The sequence below is a fragment of the Megalobrama amblycephala genome, linkage group LG18 (assembly GCF_018812025.1).
Source record: "Megalobrama amblycephala isolate DHTTF-2021 linkage group LG18, ASM1881202v1, whole genome shotgun sequence".
NCBI classification, from domain to species: domain Eukaryota; kingdom Metazoa; phylum Chordata; class Actinopteri; order Cypriniformes; family Xenocyprididae; genus Megalobrama; species Megalobrama amblycephala.
Window position 1 is genome coordinate 35,701,866 of NC_063061.1, and position 17,384 is coordinate 35,719,249.

The window sequence follows — 17,384 nt, forward strand, 5'->3', positions numbered from 1 at the left end:
ATCATACAGACTTAAAGGTTCTTATGACTGTATGAACTTGATTATTTTATGACATCATAGGAGCTTAAAAGTTCTTTTATGACATCATAGGATCTTAAAGGTTCTTTTATGACATCATAGGAGCTTAAAGGTTCTTTTATGACATCATTGGAACTTAAAGGTTCTTTTATGACATCATAGGATCTTAAAGGTTCTTTTATGACATCATATAATCCTAAAAGTTATCTTATGGCATTATTGGAACTTAAAGATTCCTTTATGACATCATTGGAACTTAAAGGTTCTTTTATGACAACATAGGAGCTTAAAGGTTCTTTTATGACATCATTGGAACTTAAAGGTTCTTTTATGACATTATAGGAACTTAAAGATTCCTTTATGACATCAATGGAACTTGTTCTTTTATAATAATAACATGTTTTATTTATATAGCACCTTTCCAGTTCTTAAGGCATTATGGCATCATAGGAGCTTAAAGGTTCTTTTAAGACATCATAGGATCATAAAGGTTCTCTTATGACATTATAGGAACTTAAAGATTCCTTTATGACATCAATGGAACTTGTTCTTTTATAATAATGACATGTTTTATTTATATAGCACCTTTCCAGTTCTTAAGGCATTATGGCATTATAGGAACTTAAAGGTTCTTTTATGACATCATAGGATTTCAAAGGTACATTTATGACTAAGAATTAAATGGTTATTTATGATATCATAGGAACTTAAAGGTTCTTTTGTGGTATGATAGGAACTTAATGGTTTTCTTATGATATCATAGGAACTTAGGAACTCTTATTGTATCAAAGGAACTTAAAAGGTTCTTTTATGTCATCAATCTGTAAAATCCTTTTTTGGAACCTTCATTTTTTTAAGAGTTTAAACACGCAGATGTTGAAAATTAAGCTTTTCATTTGACTCTTTTGATAGGGCAGCAGAGGTAGTCATTATATTTTACAGTGCAGTGACACGAATGTGAGTGTGTGAGTGTGCGTGAGAGAGTGTGTGTGTATCCTCTTAAAATGCACCTCACTTTCTTTGCATGTCATTCTGCTCCTTCCTGGAGCTCATGTCGAGCGTGTGTATTTTAAAGGTCTCCGTAGCTCTGCCTAAATATAAGTTTTTACAGGGACTGACCCTTCATCAGGCTTTCGTGTGGTCAAGTCAGAGCTGCCCTGCTCTTTCTGCACAGATGTACGACTGTAATTACATGTGAAGCAGCTATTTTCTGTCCTTTGCATTGGGTTTCCATTACCTACAGTTTCTGTCCTGAAGTTATTTAAGTCATAACCGTAGGCGTGCTGCAGCTAGTTTTATTTAGAAGGATATTTTAAAGCTTTTTGCAGCTTCTGTAGTGCTTTTTATGTACATACAGTGGCCCCAAAAACTATTTAGACACTTAAAATCTCTGAAATGTCATTGCAAAATATCAATGAGTTATATTATTTGCTTTTATCATAGTTTTTTCCTGCTGTTTATGTTAACTGTTAGATTGTTTGACAAGTTTTTTTTTTTAATCTTGTAGCTTCTTTGCATGTGGGCATTAATTGCACGCCGCTGCTCCACAGGGCCGTGATGTCATGAAAGATTCAGCATATTTGATGCCAAACCAAAGACTTTGTGTTCACCACATATTTCTGGGTCCACCGCAGTTCTGCCATTACATTTTTTTCAATGATCAATCTTAAATGCAATGCAAGTCACTTTGGATGAATCCATCTGCCAAGTTTTGTTTTTTAGTCATGAGTGGACAGGTTGAGTGTGAAAGACAAACTCTTGGAAAGGAAAAACATGAACCTAAAGAACAAACCGCAGTCACACACACACACACACACACACACAGGCCCTTGAAGCATGAGAGGGTGCAGAGAAAGAGAGGGATTGTGAGAGCTGTCAGCGGGCGTAGTGGGAAAGCTGATTCTGGCAGAAAAGCGTTGTGGGTCGGCAGCGAGTGGCATCGATCACTGTGCCGTCTCTGTGAGTGCCAGGGCATAGAGAGAGAGAGGGAGGGGACGGGGCTCAGTTGGCAGACTCTGAATGTTTGAGAGCGGCCACATGGTTGCCCAGTTGGCAAGATGCCACCGTTTATACCCAGCTTGCATTTCTGAGCCTGTGCGTGCAGCGGACACGAAACAGGTGCTCGACGAACTGTAGGCTTCAAGAGTATTAATACAGGAAAAGAGGGCTGTGTCTGCATATGAGATGTGTTTGAAATAGCATGCAATATGTGCATGTGTGTGTATATGTCTATCTATTTGTCTGTCTGTCTATATATGCACTTTTCATTTTTATAATATATAGCAACCACTCTTAGCAACGTAAACTGTATGTTCTCAATTGATATTGTTCATTGAAGCTTACTGTATTATGTAGAAGAGTATTGTGAGAAAAAGATTGAGTGAGTTTATTACTTGCATTCAGATTTGGCACTTTCCTTCAGGTCAGTCCTATGTTCATAATAAAAAATCTGTTTAAATGTCCTATGTTTTATCTTGTCCTTTTAACTTTTAATGGGTTTTCCCATGACTGACAGCACTAGTCAAAGCATTTGTCAGTTGCGTCTTGTTCCATTTTCACAACAATTCAGTCTTTTCAATATAAAAGTCTTCACTACTGACTCACACACTCATAAAGACAGTCTTTGCCGCCATCTAATGGCGTAATAATGTAACTTCTGTTGCTGTTCACGGTCAGGGACTATTTTTTCCGGCGAAAGGAAGGCTTTTAGTGAAAGTTTACTTCATGCAAGTTGCATTGTTACATATTCTTGGCTTTAATATTTGTATTGTGTGGTAACCATTTTATAAAAGCAATAAGGTACTCGAGGCTAGTGCTATATCGTGAATAAGTCACGACTGAAGGGGTTGCTCTGCTTTGTGCCGCGCCTAACAACGCCCTTCAGCCGTGACTTATTCATGATACAGCGCAGCCTCTTGCACCTTATTGCTTATATAAGCAAGTCTGTGCCCCTTGCTCCTCGTTTAATATTCATATTTCATATTCAGGGTAAAACGCGACTCAGGGTTCAACTGATCAGGTCTGGCATGTGAATGAATTTTTCTGGGAAAGTACAGTGTGTGTGAGAGGCCATGTCATGTACACACACTCAGACACACACTTAGGTCGAGCCTTTGTTGATTGTTTACTGTGTGTGTGTAATTCTCTCCTCACACACAACAGGGTCTTTGTGTTTGTTTGACCTCCTTTTTAGCATTTCTGTACACTGAGGGTCATTGCTAGTGTGTGTTGTGCGCACGTGTGTTTGTTTCCTCCCTGAAGCTGTAAAAGCTCATCCGCCTGTTGATCAATGATTGTTATTTTTCTCTGTTGATTTCCGATGCATCAGTCACTGGTGCTGCTGTCCTGCAGGGTCAGTCATGGGGTGTTGCTTTGATTTCATTTGAGTCTCTTTTCCTTTGGATATCTGAAGCACATTAAAACATCTGATGTCTAAAGCCACAATGTGTTTACAACAACTAAAAAAAGTGGTCAAATTCTATAATTTTTCACCTGAAGTGTGCTTAAAATGTCAACCAATGGCAATGTTGACCATAAACATTGAGTTGTATTTGATTTAACAGTTGTATTTAAATACATACGTTATTTAAATGTAGAATGAATGCAATATAAAGCAAAATACATTTATTTTATTTTTGTTATTTTCAGACTGTAGAAAAGTCTGTTTTCCAGTGATTTTCCCATTTTAAAGCCCTGTGTGTATATTGGATCTTGTTAAATCTATGTTCTAAGGATGCGCTAAGTTTCCTCTCTCTCATGTCATAAGTTTTTCTCTCTCAGATCAGAATGAAAGAAATGAAACGGATGAATCCTGAGAGCCGATATAAGCTGAGCACTGAAGTTTGTAGTCTGTCTTTGCTTGGGGCCTGCGATGTTCTGTTAAGTTTCCTGTGTCTTTATTACATTCCGCTCTCTTCGCTCGATTTGTTTTCTTTCGTCTTTCAATCTCTCTGCTCTTTTTCTCCACAGAACAATAAAGTGGAACACGTATGGAGATCATTTGTAGGAATTTGAAAAAGCTTTTACTGAACACCTGTCAGGATATGCCTGCTTATGAACTACCATATATACAGTCATGGCCAAAAATATTGGCACCCCTTCATTTCTTTCAAATAATGCATTACTTCTCCCAGAAAATGATTGCAAATACAAATGTTTTGGTATTCTCATATTTATTTATTTTGTTTGAATTTGAACGCAAAAAAAGCAAAAAAAAAAGACAAATCTGACACATTCCACACAGAACTCCAAAAACTGACTGGACAAAATGATTGGCACCTTTTCAAAATCATCTGGTCACCTGGTGCTGACAATATAGAAATCACACTTGCAACCAGTTAAAATGGGGAAAAAAGTGTCTACCACACTGAGCATAGAGAAAAGAAAGAAGTGCAATGAATTGTCTGAGGATTTGAGAACCAAAATTGTGGAAAAGCACGGACAATCTCAAGTCCATCTCTAGAGATATTAAAGGGGACCTATAATGCCCCTTTCACAAGATGTAATATAAGTCTCTGGTGTCCAGAATGTGTCTGTGAAGTTTCAGCTCAAAATCCCCCACAGATCATTTATTATAGCTTGTCAAATTTGCCTCTATTTGGGTGTGAGCAAAAACACGGCATTTTTGTGTGTGTCCCTTTAAATGCAAATGAGCTGCTGCTCCCGGCCCCCTTTCCAGAAGAGGGCGGAGCTTTAACAGCTCAACAACAACAAAGCTGGAGAATCTCACGCAGCCAAAATGAGGATTGTCAGTAACGGTGTTCAGCCTTACATTGTTCAAACCGGAGTCGACACTGATGGAGAGACTCAGGAAGAACTTACAACTTTTAGAATGAAAATGGACGTTTCTGAATGGTTAGTGGATAAATTTATGTAGTTGCTGTGGAGTTGATTTAACTCATCCACTAGCATGTGCCGTCATGTTCATCTTTTGTGTTGAATTGACCCTCGTTTGTGAAGCAGTTCGGCGTAAAATGACGGCATGACAACAACACTCTACTACAACAACTCTTCCTCTTCTCTAAAGCAGCCCAACATGGCCCCGCCCCCTTTGTTGTGTGTTCTCAGGGGCGGGTTTATGTAAATTTTAGGATTAGTGATGTCACCAACCCAGGAAGAAGCTCGTTGTAGTCCCTACCAGCCGTTTGTTGTAGTCCTTAAAAAGTGGTTTCTTTAAAAGAAAATATCTCCTTTTGCATTGAACTTTGAGTGTCGTAACTTTGAGGATGTTGTTTATGATCAAACGGCAATATTACACACTAACTAAAGTTAAAAAATCACAATCAACCACCCCTTTAACTTCTGTTACTTAATCTGTGTTCACACATGTCCGTCTGTCCTGAGAGTAACTGTTGGGATTATGAAGCTCAGGTGTCAGTGTAAATCAAATCAGTTCATGCTCGTGCTCTGTTGTTTCCATGACACGTTGCATCATTGATTAGAGCCTAGTTGGCCATCACTATTACTGTTGCTCATTCTCAGGGTTAGTGATTTCAGCAGTTCAATAATAAAGCATTGAACTTTGATCTGGGACTTTGGTCTGTAAATCATACCACCTACAACACCTGAGCATAAAAGCAGGAACTTTTGCTCAGGAAAACACCTCTCAGGTGTTTTTTAGAGGAAGTAACACACCTCTACACATCTCTGTGTCTTAAATGACCAATCACAGTGGAAACTCTTAAACATGGGTTGTCATGAAAATCATTATATCAGGTGTCATTTTCCTGTCCTGAGGTTTAATTGTCATTTCAGAAGCATGCGCTGTGACCTCATATTTTACATGTCCTGGTTTCACTTCCCTGTGGGTGCAGATATCAGATCAGGGGAATTTCTGAAAAACTCACAGGTCCGGTTTACAGTTCATCAGGCAGTGATGTCATAGGTTATCTAGGTTATTGGTTTCTCTATCTTTTAAACACCTGAGTCTGAGTTCAAGGACACGGGACATGCTGTTTTTACCTCACGGGACAGTGTGCGACAGTGAGTACATGCTATACTAACAGGCTGCCGCTGATAGGGAGCGAGAGGGATGTTTTGGCTTTATCTCACCCATGCTAATTTTGGTCGCTTGTCATCGCATTTCTCTTCTCTGCTTCCAAGAGGTGCTGTTCTGCCTGAAGCCGGGGTCATTTGATACGAATGTTACGTAAATGCTGCTTAACTGCTCTTTACTCATGGCAAAACGTCTTCGAACTATGAATGAATACAAATACTACAGTGAAAGTAGATCTGCAAAAACTGGCATTGCAATATTTTGTTTTTCTGTGATATATATATTTCGTTTTGAATGAATTATTCAGTGACTCGCTCATAAGTACTTCAATTTTTTCATTACTGGATGAATCAGCATTTTTTTTAACGAATCTCTTGAATGAATGGTTCAATAATAAACTTTTTTCAACAGTCACTTGTCGCCACCTACTGGTGTAACGATGTAATTTATACAATCGTTATTTGAAGCATCAGGTTGCTTTCAAAAGGTGATTTTCTCTATTTTGATCACTGTTTATATCTATAGACATCAGTGTTTATATCTGAACTATAAACGTTTATCCCAGTACGTCTGTGGTAGTATGAATGTTTAACGATTAATCGTGCAGCTCTATTTTGTGCATAGAAAATACAAAGAATAATAACGTTTTTTGAGTGCAACTCATCTTTTTAGGGTTTGATAAACAACTTGATAAATTCTAGTTACAAAAACCAAATCAAACCTAGTGAACAAGTTTTTAAAAAATCTTCATAGGTCACATTTTCACTGTTTTTGAACCATTCAGTATGAATTTAAAATAATAATAATTGTTTTTTATTGTTATTATTAGAAAACAAAATAAGAAATATAATTTTATTTTATAGGACAACTGTGTAAAATTACAATACTAATATTTACATCTTCATTTCTTTATTTTCAAACATTAAACAGTCAGGCTTTTATTTTGGCGGGTTTCTGGCAAATAAATAAATGCATGCATGTAAATTAAATCAGTGCCAGACTTCTATGGAAGCTTGTTTCCGCAATGAAATAAAAAAATAAAAAAGAGTTTTTATCTCACAATTCTGACATTTTTAATCTCTCAGTTGCATTATATAAAGTCAGAATTGCGTCTTATAATGTTAAAATTGTGAGATATAAACTTGCAATTGCATGTTATAATGTCAAATTGTGAGGGGAAAAAAGACTGACGTTTTTTCTCAGAATTGTGACTTTATAACTCATAATTGTGTTTATATCTCGCAGTTCTGAGAAAAAAGTCAGAAATGCATGATTAAAAACTTGCAATTGCAAGAAAAAAAGTCGCAATTACCTTTCTTTTTTTATTTAGCGGTGGAAACAAGCTTCCACAGACTTTACTCTAAACATGCATGCATATGTATTTAATTACATCACAGCCATATCGCAGCCATTCTGTCATCATCATTGTATCAATAATTATTTAAGTTTTGCAATACAGTATTTTTTTTACTGTGACGTACCATGTAAATAGCATTGTGCATGAATATCGTAGTTGTAGAGCACCATGCCGTATATATTCAGAATGACTTGAATGATGCTGTTTTGTTCTCATTCCTGTTCGTTGTATGGAAGTGAGCAGAATATGTATATTCATTCTCATTATGTGATTTGTTGTCGTTTGCAAAGTGAACACTTGACTGCGATTGTTTTTGAGGTTCTCTCTCAGATGTGGAGATCATAGCTCGACTGACAGCCGTCTTTTCTTCCGTTTCTCTCTGTTGTTCTCACAGAGGAAACATCACGCTACCGAAGATCCCGGAGTCCAACATGGCTCTGAGCGTGTTAGGAGTGTTTCTAGGATTACTTCTGGAAGTTTCTACACACGGCCCCTCCAGCGTTCCCAGGAGCTCATGGAAGCAGGATGGTGAGTCAAGGGTTAATTATTTTTTTCTTGTCAAACATGTTATGGGTGCAAAACGTCTGCAGGCACCACATGTGTGTTCTGATGCTATTTGTGGTAAGAAAAGCCACAAATCAAACTTCCTGTGCTGGTGAAACGTTTCTAAACTGTATATACTGTGTGTGTGTGTGTGTGTGTGTGTGTGTGTGTGTGTGTGTGTGTATATATTATTATTATTATTATATATATATATATATATATATATATATATATATATATATATATATATATATATACACACACACAGTCACTGATTTGTCTTAAAGAAATTAATATTTTTATTCAGCAAGGAAGCATTTAATTGGTCTAAAATTACAAAGAAATTCATAATGTTACAAAAGATTCCATTTCAGATAAATGCTGTTTTTTTTTTTAACTTTCTATTCATCAAAGTTTCCACAAAATTATGAAGCAGCACAACTGCTTTCAACATCGATAATAATCAGAAATGTTTCTTGAGTATCAAATCATCATATTAGAATGATTTCTGAAGGATCATGTGACACTGAAGACTGGAGTAATGATGCTGAAAATGCAGCTTTGACAACAGGAATTAATTACATTTTTTAAATATATTTTAATTTATTATAATAATTCACAATATTACTGCTTTTACTGTAATTTTGATCAGATGGATGGATCCTTGGTGAACAGAAGAGACTTCTTTAAAAACATGAAAAAAATCCCCAAACTTTTCAACAGTTAAATATATGTTGAAAATATACTGTTGAAAAGTTTGGGGATTTTTTTCTTTGTTTTTTTCTTTAAAAACATAGGGGGAAAAAATCCTCAAACTTTTAAAAAAAAACGTTGGTTCCAAATTTTTTATCAATTATATATATGTATATATGAAGAATATGAAGAATTTTTGGGTATAATATGTCACAGTTTACTTTATTTTGCTATCCTCACGTACATAAATGAACTATAGTGTCCTGCATCCACTAGTAAAAAAATCTAAAAATTATATCTAGTGTCTGAATAATTTTTGGTTTGACTGTATGTGTGTGTGTGTGTGTGTGTGTATATATATATATATATATATATATATATATATATATATATATATATATATATATATATATATATATATATATATATATATATATATATATATATATATATATAGTATAATAGAAAAATCCTATTATCCATGGCACAAAAATGGTCTACTACATGTGACAAACAAACAATTTTTAACAGTATTTTTATTTATCGAAATTAATTTTAATTAAATAACATATTACATTTAATTACATGCTAATATAATGCATTATTATGCATTGTAAATTATGAATAATATATGTGTCAAATAATGTTCTTGGAAATGGAAATCAAATTAAATACAATTTATTGTGTAACCAAAAATACCAATAATGCCCAGAAGAAAAAGAAAAAACTTAGCTTAGTTGATACATACCTCTCTCGTCTCAGTGCGTGCACTACATCGCTCTGTCTTGCGGCGAAACTTTGTTAGCACTTAGCTTAGCCCAGTTCATTCAATAGGGGCCAAGCAGAGAAGCTACCAAACACCTCCACGTTTTCCCTATTTAAATACAGTTACTCGAGTAGTGTAACTCGACCTAGGACGGTGACACAAAACAAAACGTTGCGCTTTTCTAAGCGTCTAAAATGGATAACTATATTGTATGGCATAGCAATTGCTCGGGAGCACTTTGACTTGGCGCAGTAATATCTTCACTCGTGAAAAGTCCTCTCACCGGCCCCCGCTCCCTCTCGTCCTCCCTTTCATTTCCGTCAATAGAACCAACGTAACTTTTACCACCTGTGCTATTAGCAAACTGCAAGAGATCATTTGCAATGGCGGACTTTGTAAATGATTATGACTTGTTTGTAGCAGACCCAGAGCCATATCTGTTTGAACCCGAGTACACGGAGGAGGAATTAGCTCTTATGGACCGTGAGAGGGAAAAAAGATACGAACCAGAACAGACCGGAGCCGGAAATGAGAGGGAGGAGGAGAGGGAGCGGGGGCCGGTGAGAGGACTTTTCACGAGTGAAGATATTACTGCGCCAAGTCAAAGTGCTCCCGAGCAATTGCTATGCCATACAATATAGTTATCCATTTTAGACGCTTAGAAAAGCGCAACGTTTTGTTTTGTGTCACCGTCCTAGGTCGAGTTACACTACTCGAGTAACTGTATTTAAATAGGGAAAACGTGGAGGTGTTTGGTAGCTTCTCTGCTTGGCCCCTATTGAATGAACTGGGCTAAGCTAAGTGCTAACAAAGTTTCGCCGCAAGACAGAGCGATTTAGTGCATGCACTGAGACGAGAGAGGTATGTATCAACTCGTCTTAGTTAAGGGAATAACATAGTTTAATATGAAAAAACGGTGGAGTATCCCTTTAATTATAAACAAGCCCAAAATACACCGGGACTCTTATTTTTAAATGTCTGTACCCTTGCAGGCCGATCCTTCAGATTCTTACAATCGTCTAAAACATTTTATATAAAGTAGACATTGTAATAATTCATCAACTTGAGTTCATTAGCAATCACTTGGCATAAATCTGAGCTTTTCATTGATTGAGAATCACTTCGAAACGGTCTGAAGCGCTGTTGCGCAAGCTTGTAGAACGCACAACAGCGCCCCCTTGTGACTTTGCAACATGCAGCGCTCATGGGAATGTTAGCGGGTGTAAACTGTTCTGACGCGCACATAACGAGCAGGTACGAAACGACTAGTTAATCAATCGCGGGTGGTTTCATTATCTTGGGCGGATATAAAAGAATATAGGATAAAAATAATAAAAGCAAAAATGTCTCCACTTGGGCGGCCGTTATTATACGTGGGCGGCCCGCCCAAGTAAAGTCTATGTGTGGGAAGCACTGATGTATGTATGTATGTATGTATGTATGTATGTATATATGTATATATATATATATATATATATATATATATATATATATATATATATATATATATATATATATATATATATATATATATATATATATAGTTTAGAAGCATGTTTCACCAGCACAGGAAGTTCGATGTGTGGCTTTTCTAACATAAATAGCATCAGCACACACATGTGGCGCCTGCAGACGTCCCGTCTGGTCTTTGGTTTTCAGCGTCTGTTGGGTCTCTGTTGAAAACGCTGACAACCTGAGAGCCACAAGTATGTAGTGTAAACACACACGCATGCACACATCAAACTGGCAGCCAAACACAAACTGAAGTGTGCCAGTGACACATAAATCACTATCTATGAATGCACATGCTCAAATATACATGCAGTATATAAATATTCCTTACCAAGCATAAAGTGTTCAAGAACTACAAGCATTGCATTGTGACTTGGTCAGTTGTGTCCTCCAGAAGAGGCAATTGTAATCTAAATGGACCCATTTTACTTTCTTAAAGATAACCTGTTATACCCTTTTACAATGTCTTGATTTTGGTTTTCATGCTTGAACACCTCATTTTTCCTCATATTCTCCATTGTTGCAGCTCTTCTCTTCCCAGTCTGTCAGTAACGCTCTGTTTAGTTCCTGTCTCTAGTTCACGAGAACGAGACAAGATGAGATTTTTTAATCCTCAATGGTGAAATACATGACTAGAAAAATTGTCTGCAGGTGCATTTGAATTGGTTTAACTAGTCATCTTGTAATGAATATCATTTCAGTTCTACTTTCTGAGTATGAATTATCATATGCAGTAAAAGACAACAATACTCAAGCACTGTAAAAGGTTTTGCCACAAACTCAACTGACTGGCTTCTCTCCTGTATGATTTCACTTGAGTCTCTTCAGACCTTACTGTACATGATTTATGAGCTTCTACAACTTTTGGCCACCTATTCTCATGTAGCCAGACCTTCAGACTGATAGCAGAAGGTCTGGACTCTATCGCAGCTTTCATTGGCCAAGGACCGTCCAAGAGGCAGTTTGACTGACATGTAACGCAACCAATCACAGTTCGTTTTGTTCTGCATCAGTTTTAGGGGCGTAAAAGGTAAAGTCAATGTCCCTGCAATAACAGACCAACGTGCATCTATAAATTATTAATTCAAGAACGGTGTGCAAGTTTACTGCAACAATGGAGCCGCGAACTTCACATACATTTGAAAATCCAGCGTTTAGTTGATCCTTGTAAGCATTGTCAACGTTGTAAACACGCCGCCGTTCGTCTTCCATGAGGGGGTTTGGCATCACCGCATTTGTTCCCAGCCATTAAAGAACACGACACGCGTCTCCCAACATCCTGTAGAATGACGACTTTGAAAATCCTGAAGTGTTTCCAGTTAAGTGTGCCATATGCATCAGACGTTCAGCCAACGGTCCGTGAATGTGACGTCTGAGGCTGAGACTATTGACCTCCTAGCTGAACTTTTTTCCACAAACTGATCATAGAAATTAAAACAGTATAAATAAAAATGAATAACAGATTTCTCTTAAAATAATTTCTCTTACTCTCTCAATATTCAAAGTGCAAATAGAGACCACATTTCAAAATGATGAGAGACCCATCAGGGAGCCGCTTTCAAAATGCGGGGTATTGAAATCATGTTTGAATGCACGTGTTCGCGGTTTACTTTTGCTTTCTATTTTGCGATCGTGTGTACTCTGTGAATAGGAAGCGGAGGTGCCAAGCGCACATTCTACAAGATAAGACATTTATCAGATGCTTTGGCTCTGTTGTGCAACAAATCCTCTGCCATGGTCTTGTCAGTCATCTCATCACGTGATCAGTGTACTCTTGATTCCTGCTGAACTACGTACGACTCTGCAGCTCGTGTTGGATGAGCTGGATGGAATTGATGTGACCGTTATCAAGAGACTGCTTTTCACCTCGATGAGAAATCTCATCACGTTGCACGAGATCTCGTCACAGCCCCTAGTAAAAAAGTATTATAAGACCTCTTTAATGCACATAATTTAATGCTGATTAATGTTAATGGCAATAATAACAAAAAAGATGCATTAACAAATGGCTTTTGCTGATCTGAATGCGACTGAGCATGACAAACACACGTTTGGATGGAGATGTTACAGTTTTATTGAGCTGAAGATCAAATGAATGACTCATGAGTTGACCGCCGCTTTATTGGGAGCAATAAATCATCTGCTGCTGCTGCTTTTATAGAAGTTCAGGATCTCCTCTGGAACGGATTCAACCACAACCAGCTGGAGAATTATATTTTTACTGTTCAAATTACTCTTTCAAAAGTTTATTTCATTTTAAATATGCATGTAATCATTCAGCAGATGTAAAAAGAGAGTTGCAAATGTTCCAGATCAATAAATCATCTGCAGAAAATGTTCTACATCTTTATTATTTCATCTTTTTTTCAACATTGATAATAATCAGAAATGTTTCTTGAGCAGCAAATCAGCATATTAGAATGATTTCTGAAGGATCATGTGACACTGAAGTCTTTCAAAATACTATTTTGAAGTTTATTAAATTTTAAATGTGCATGTATTCATTCAGCAGATGTAAAAAGATTCCAGAAAATGTTATATATCTATATTACTTGTTTTCCAGTGGTTTTTCTCCTTGAATTTTCCATCTTCTCAATTCTGTCGTGGTCAGATATGTCTGCTCTTTATTTTCCAGCATGATCTCGGCCATTACCCACAAATCCCGTCTGATGTGAGCCAATCTGTGTGTGTTTCTGTAGATGTGAACCTGCTTGAGTTCTGGGAGCCGGACGTGTTCAACTACACGACTCTCCTGCTGAGCGAGGACAGAGGTGTGCTGTACGTGGGCGCTCGAGAGGTCATCTACCAACTCAACATGACCAACGTGTCAATCAAGAGCAACCAGGTGTGAATTATTCCTGCCTCATAATTCATAATGTAGCTGAAATGTCTTTGTAAGACTCTTTCTGTTAGTCACACGCAGTGCTCAGTGTTGTTTTCCACCCGTGTGATGTTATATTGACTGTGTTCTTTTCCAGCTGATGTGGAAAGTTCCAGAGAACGACATGTCAATGTGTATTTTAAAGGGCAAATCTAAAGAGGTAATGTGGAAAAATGTCTTCGATCTGAATATTTTATCACTGACGGTGGAATCTTTGTAAATATGAGGATACTTTTATCTGTAACCGAAATGTTTTTTGTGCTTATGTGATAGACGGACTGTCGAAACTACATTCGAGTTTTGCAAGTCGTGGATGAAGACAATCTGTATGTTTGCGGGACTCACGCGTTTCAGCCTCTCTGTGATTATCTGGTGTGTACAACTCTTATGAAACTCTTCAAAAATATTTAAAGTGTCAGCCAAGCTTCCCAGCAAACGCTCAACTCTGTAAGATGTTTTCAAGTTCGTACTTGAGCAATAGTAAGCACCCACTTTTTATCGGCATCGGTTCTGGAAATCGATTTTCTCCAAACAGATTTCGAGAAATTCTTCAATAAAGACTTTTAAGTTTTGAACCAAACCAACCAGCTCACAGATAAATAACATTACAAACCATTCAAATAACATTTGATGCAAAGAAGTATTTGAAAATTTTGCTTTGCGCGCATCTTTTATGAAGGAATGAGCTACTCTCAGATAAAGTATTACAATAATGTACCACAACAATGATAACACTGAGAATTATTAAATGCAGCTATTAAATGTAGTTTATAAAAAAAATATTTTATTAAAGGGTTAGTTTACCCAAAAATTAAAATTCTGTCATTAATGACTCACCCTCATGTCGTTCCAAACCCGTAAGACCTCCGTTCATCTTCAGAACACAGTTTACGATATTTTAGATTTATTTCGAGAGCTTTCTGTCCCTCCATTGAAAATGTATGTACGGTATACTGTCAATGTCCAGAAAGGTAATAAAAACATCATCAAAATAGTCCATGTGACATCAGAGGGTCAGTTAGAATTTGTTGAAGCATCGAAAATACATTTTGGTCCAAAAATAACAAAAACTACGACTTTATTCAGCATTGTCTTCTCTTCCGGAATCCTTTCCATTGAATTGATTCCGTTGAATTGATTCCGTTGAACAGAATTGATTCCGTTGAACTGATTCCATTGAATTAATTCCATTGAATTGATCCATTGAACTGATTCCATTGAATCCTTTCATCTGTCGGCGTTGGTAATGCACTTTTACGTCGCCATGGTTGTTTTTTGGCGATTAGGACATCCGCGACATTTTGAAGCATCGAAAATACAATTTGGTCCAAAAATAACAAAAACTAAAACTTTATTCAGCATTGTCTTCTCTTCCGGGTCTGTTGTCAATCCGCGTTCACGACTCCGCAGTGATGCTGCTGATGTAAGACGCTGCTGACGTGTTATCCGGTGCGCCCGAGCTTCGTTTACAGTCTGATGGAGACGCACGCTGTATTCAAGCTATTCTACATTGTTTGTATTTTGGTATTGCTATATTTTTTAAAATGGTGCGTAAGTGTGCATGTCGCGGATGTCCTAATCGCCAAAAACAACCACGGCGACGTAAAAGTGCATTACCAACGCCGACAGATGAAAAGATTCAATGGAATCAGTTCAATGAATCAATTCAATGGAATCAATTCAATGGAAAGGATTCCGCAAGAGAATACAATGCTGAATAAAGTCGTAGTTTTTGTTATTTTTGGACCAAAATGTATTTTCGATGCTTCAAAAACTTCTAACTAACCCACTGATGTCACATGGACTACTTTGATGATGTTTTTATTACCTTTCTGGACATGGACAGTCTACTGTACATACATTTTCAATGGAGGGACAGAAAGTTCTCGGACTAAATCTAAAATATCTTAAACTGTGTTCTGAAGATGAACGGCGGTCTTACGGGTTTGGAACGACATGAGGGTGAGTCATTAATGACATAATTTTCATTTTTGGGTGAACTAACCCTTTAATATTAATTATATATATTATATAGAATATATAATTACTTTGAATTAGCCTTTTTTATATTTTTATAAATTTTCATTTTAAAGTTTTATAATCATTTAACATTAGAGCTTAAAAATTACTTACTTTTTCTATAATATGCTATTATAGTATTATAAGTGTGTGAGTGTGAATCACAACTTAATTCTTGATGTAATTAAAAAGATTCACACACCAAAAACGAGTCAATATACGAGAGAGAGAGAGCATGTCTTAAACAACCTTGTTGAATTGCATTATGGTTTTGGTTAACAATAACAACATTGGGATCTTTACTTTTGGGAACTCAGCTGTTCTGCTTTATAGTTTTAAACACAAAGTATTATTGTCAATTTCAATATGTGTGGTATTTTGGTTTGTCTCTGTATTGTCAGAACTTCCCTGATATTTTGATAATAATGGCTCAGTTACAAAATTTCTAAATTTTAATACAATAATTTCCTAATTTTGTTGCCGTATAGGGGCTTTAGCATTGGGTAGTTATAGGATCTAGGGTGGTTTCCCGAGAGCTAATAGTTCCCCTAGTTTTCCTGCTTGCATTCGCACCGCCAGTAGGAACTCTGAAATTACCTAATCTGCTCTTGTGGTTGTGACTTTTATTTTGACTGTGCTGAGAACACACAATGCTCATATTCTCCATTAGTTTATGATCTGTTTAACAGTCCTGTCTAATACATTATTAGATAGAACTGTTATACAAAGAAACTAGACAGTATATGAAAAAGTATTTGCGTTTGCCGTGTGGTTGATGCCCAATGTCGCTAGCTGAGCAGAAGTACATAATCATGTTTTTCTTGGTTCGAAGTTGTGTTGGATTTTCTCCTTAGCATAAAGGTTGAGAGGTCCATCTATCGCTGTTTTCCATGTTCATAGAGTTAGTTTGTGGAGAAAATATAGGCTATAAACTGTGTGTGTACACAGCTTCTTTTTTTTTTAAGTGGCGCTAGTGTTTTTACGTACACTTACATCCCTGATTGTTCCTATAGTGCTGGGTTAGACCCTACTCTGAAGTAGGAGCTAATTTAGTTCCCCCAAAAGGAGTTAATTATTCCTAGTTCCTGTGGTTCGAAAACAGCAAAATCCAGGTTCTTCCAATAGTTCTAGGAAAAATATGAAAAATTCCTCTGGTGCGAAAGCCCCTAATGACGGACAACAGGATCATGTGACTCTGTAACCTGATCTCTTTATTTACATTTACGCATTTGGCTGAGACTTTTATCCAAAGCGACTTGCATTGCTTTTACACCGCATTACAAATTATTATGCAAGTGACATATCAGTAAGATTTCAGTAGAATAAACATTCAGATTTTAGTTTTTCTAAGAAAATGTTTATTATCCATGTCTTTTTAGATAACTGGTATCAATCTCAGACAAAATAATTTGCCAGGTCTCTGGAAACCCTACTTAGAGGCTTTTCCACATGATTTAATCAAGTCACAGTTCTCATGCAATATGGGAGGAAGAAAGATCTTTCTAAAGATGAAAAGCACGAAATGGCCCAATGTTGTGCAAAAGGCATGAAAACAACTAATATTGTGTGAAACTGAATGGAGATTTTCAAATTATCATAA

General features: G+C 36.7%; 1 protein-coding gene across 7 annotated transcripts in view; it reads left to right on the forward strand.

Moving 5' to 3' along the window:
- sema4d (sema domain, immunoglobulin domain (Ig), transmembrane domain (TM) and short cytoplasmic domain, (semaphorin) 4D) overlaps positions 1 to 17,384 on the forward strand; it is a 74,548-nt gene that overhangs the window by 32,827 nt on the left and 24,337 nt on the right. For all 7 annotated transcript variants that reach the window (XM_048165707.1, XM_048165710.1, XM_048165711.1 and 4 more), the window contains 4 exons: positions 7,765 to 7,898; positions 13,584 to 13,729; positions 13,863 to 13,925; positions 14,039 to 14,137. In XM_048165707.1, the coding sequence (XP_048021664.1) occupies positions 7,765 to 7,898; positions 13,584 to 13,729; positions 13,863 to 13,925; positions 14,039 to 14,137 (442 nt within the window). The remainder of the gene's footprint in view (positions 1 to 7,764; positions 7,899 to 13,583; positions 13,730 to 13,862; positions 13,926 to 14,038; positions 14,138 to 17,384) is intronic.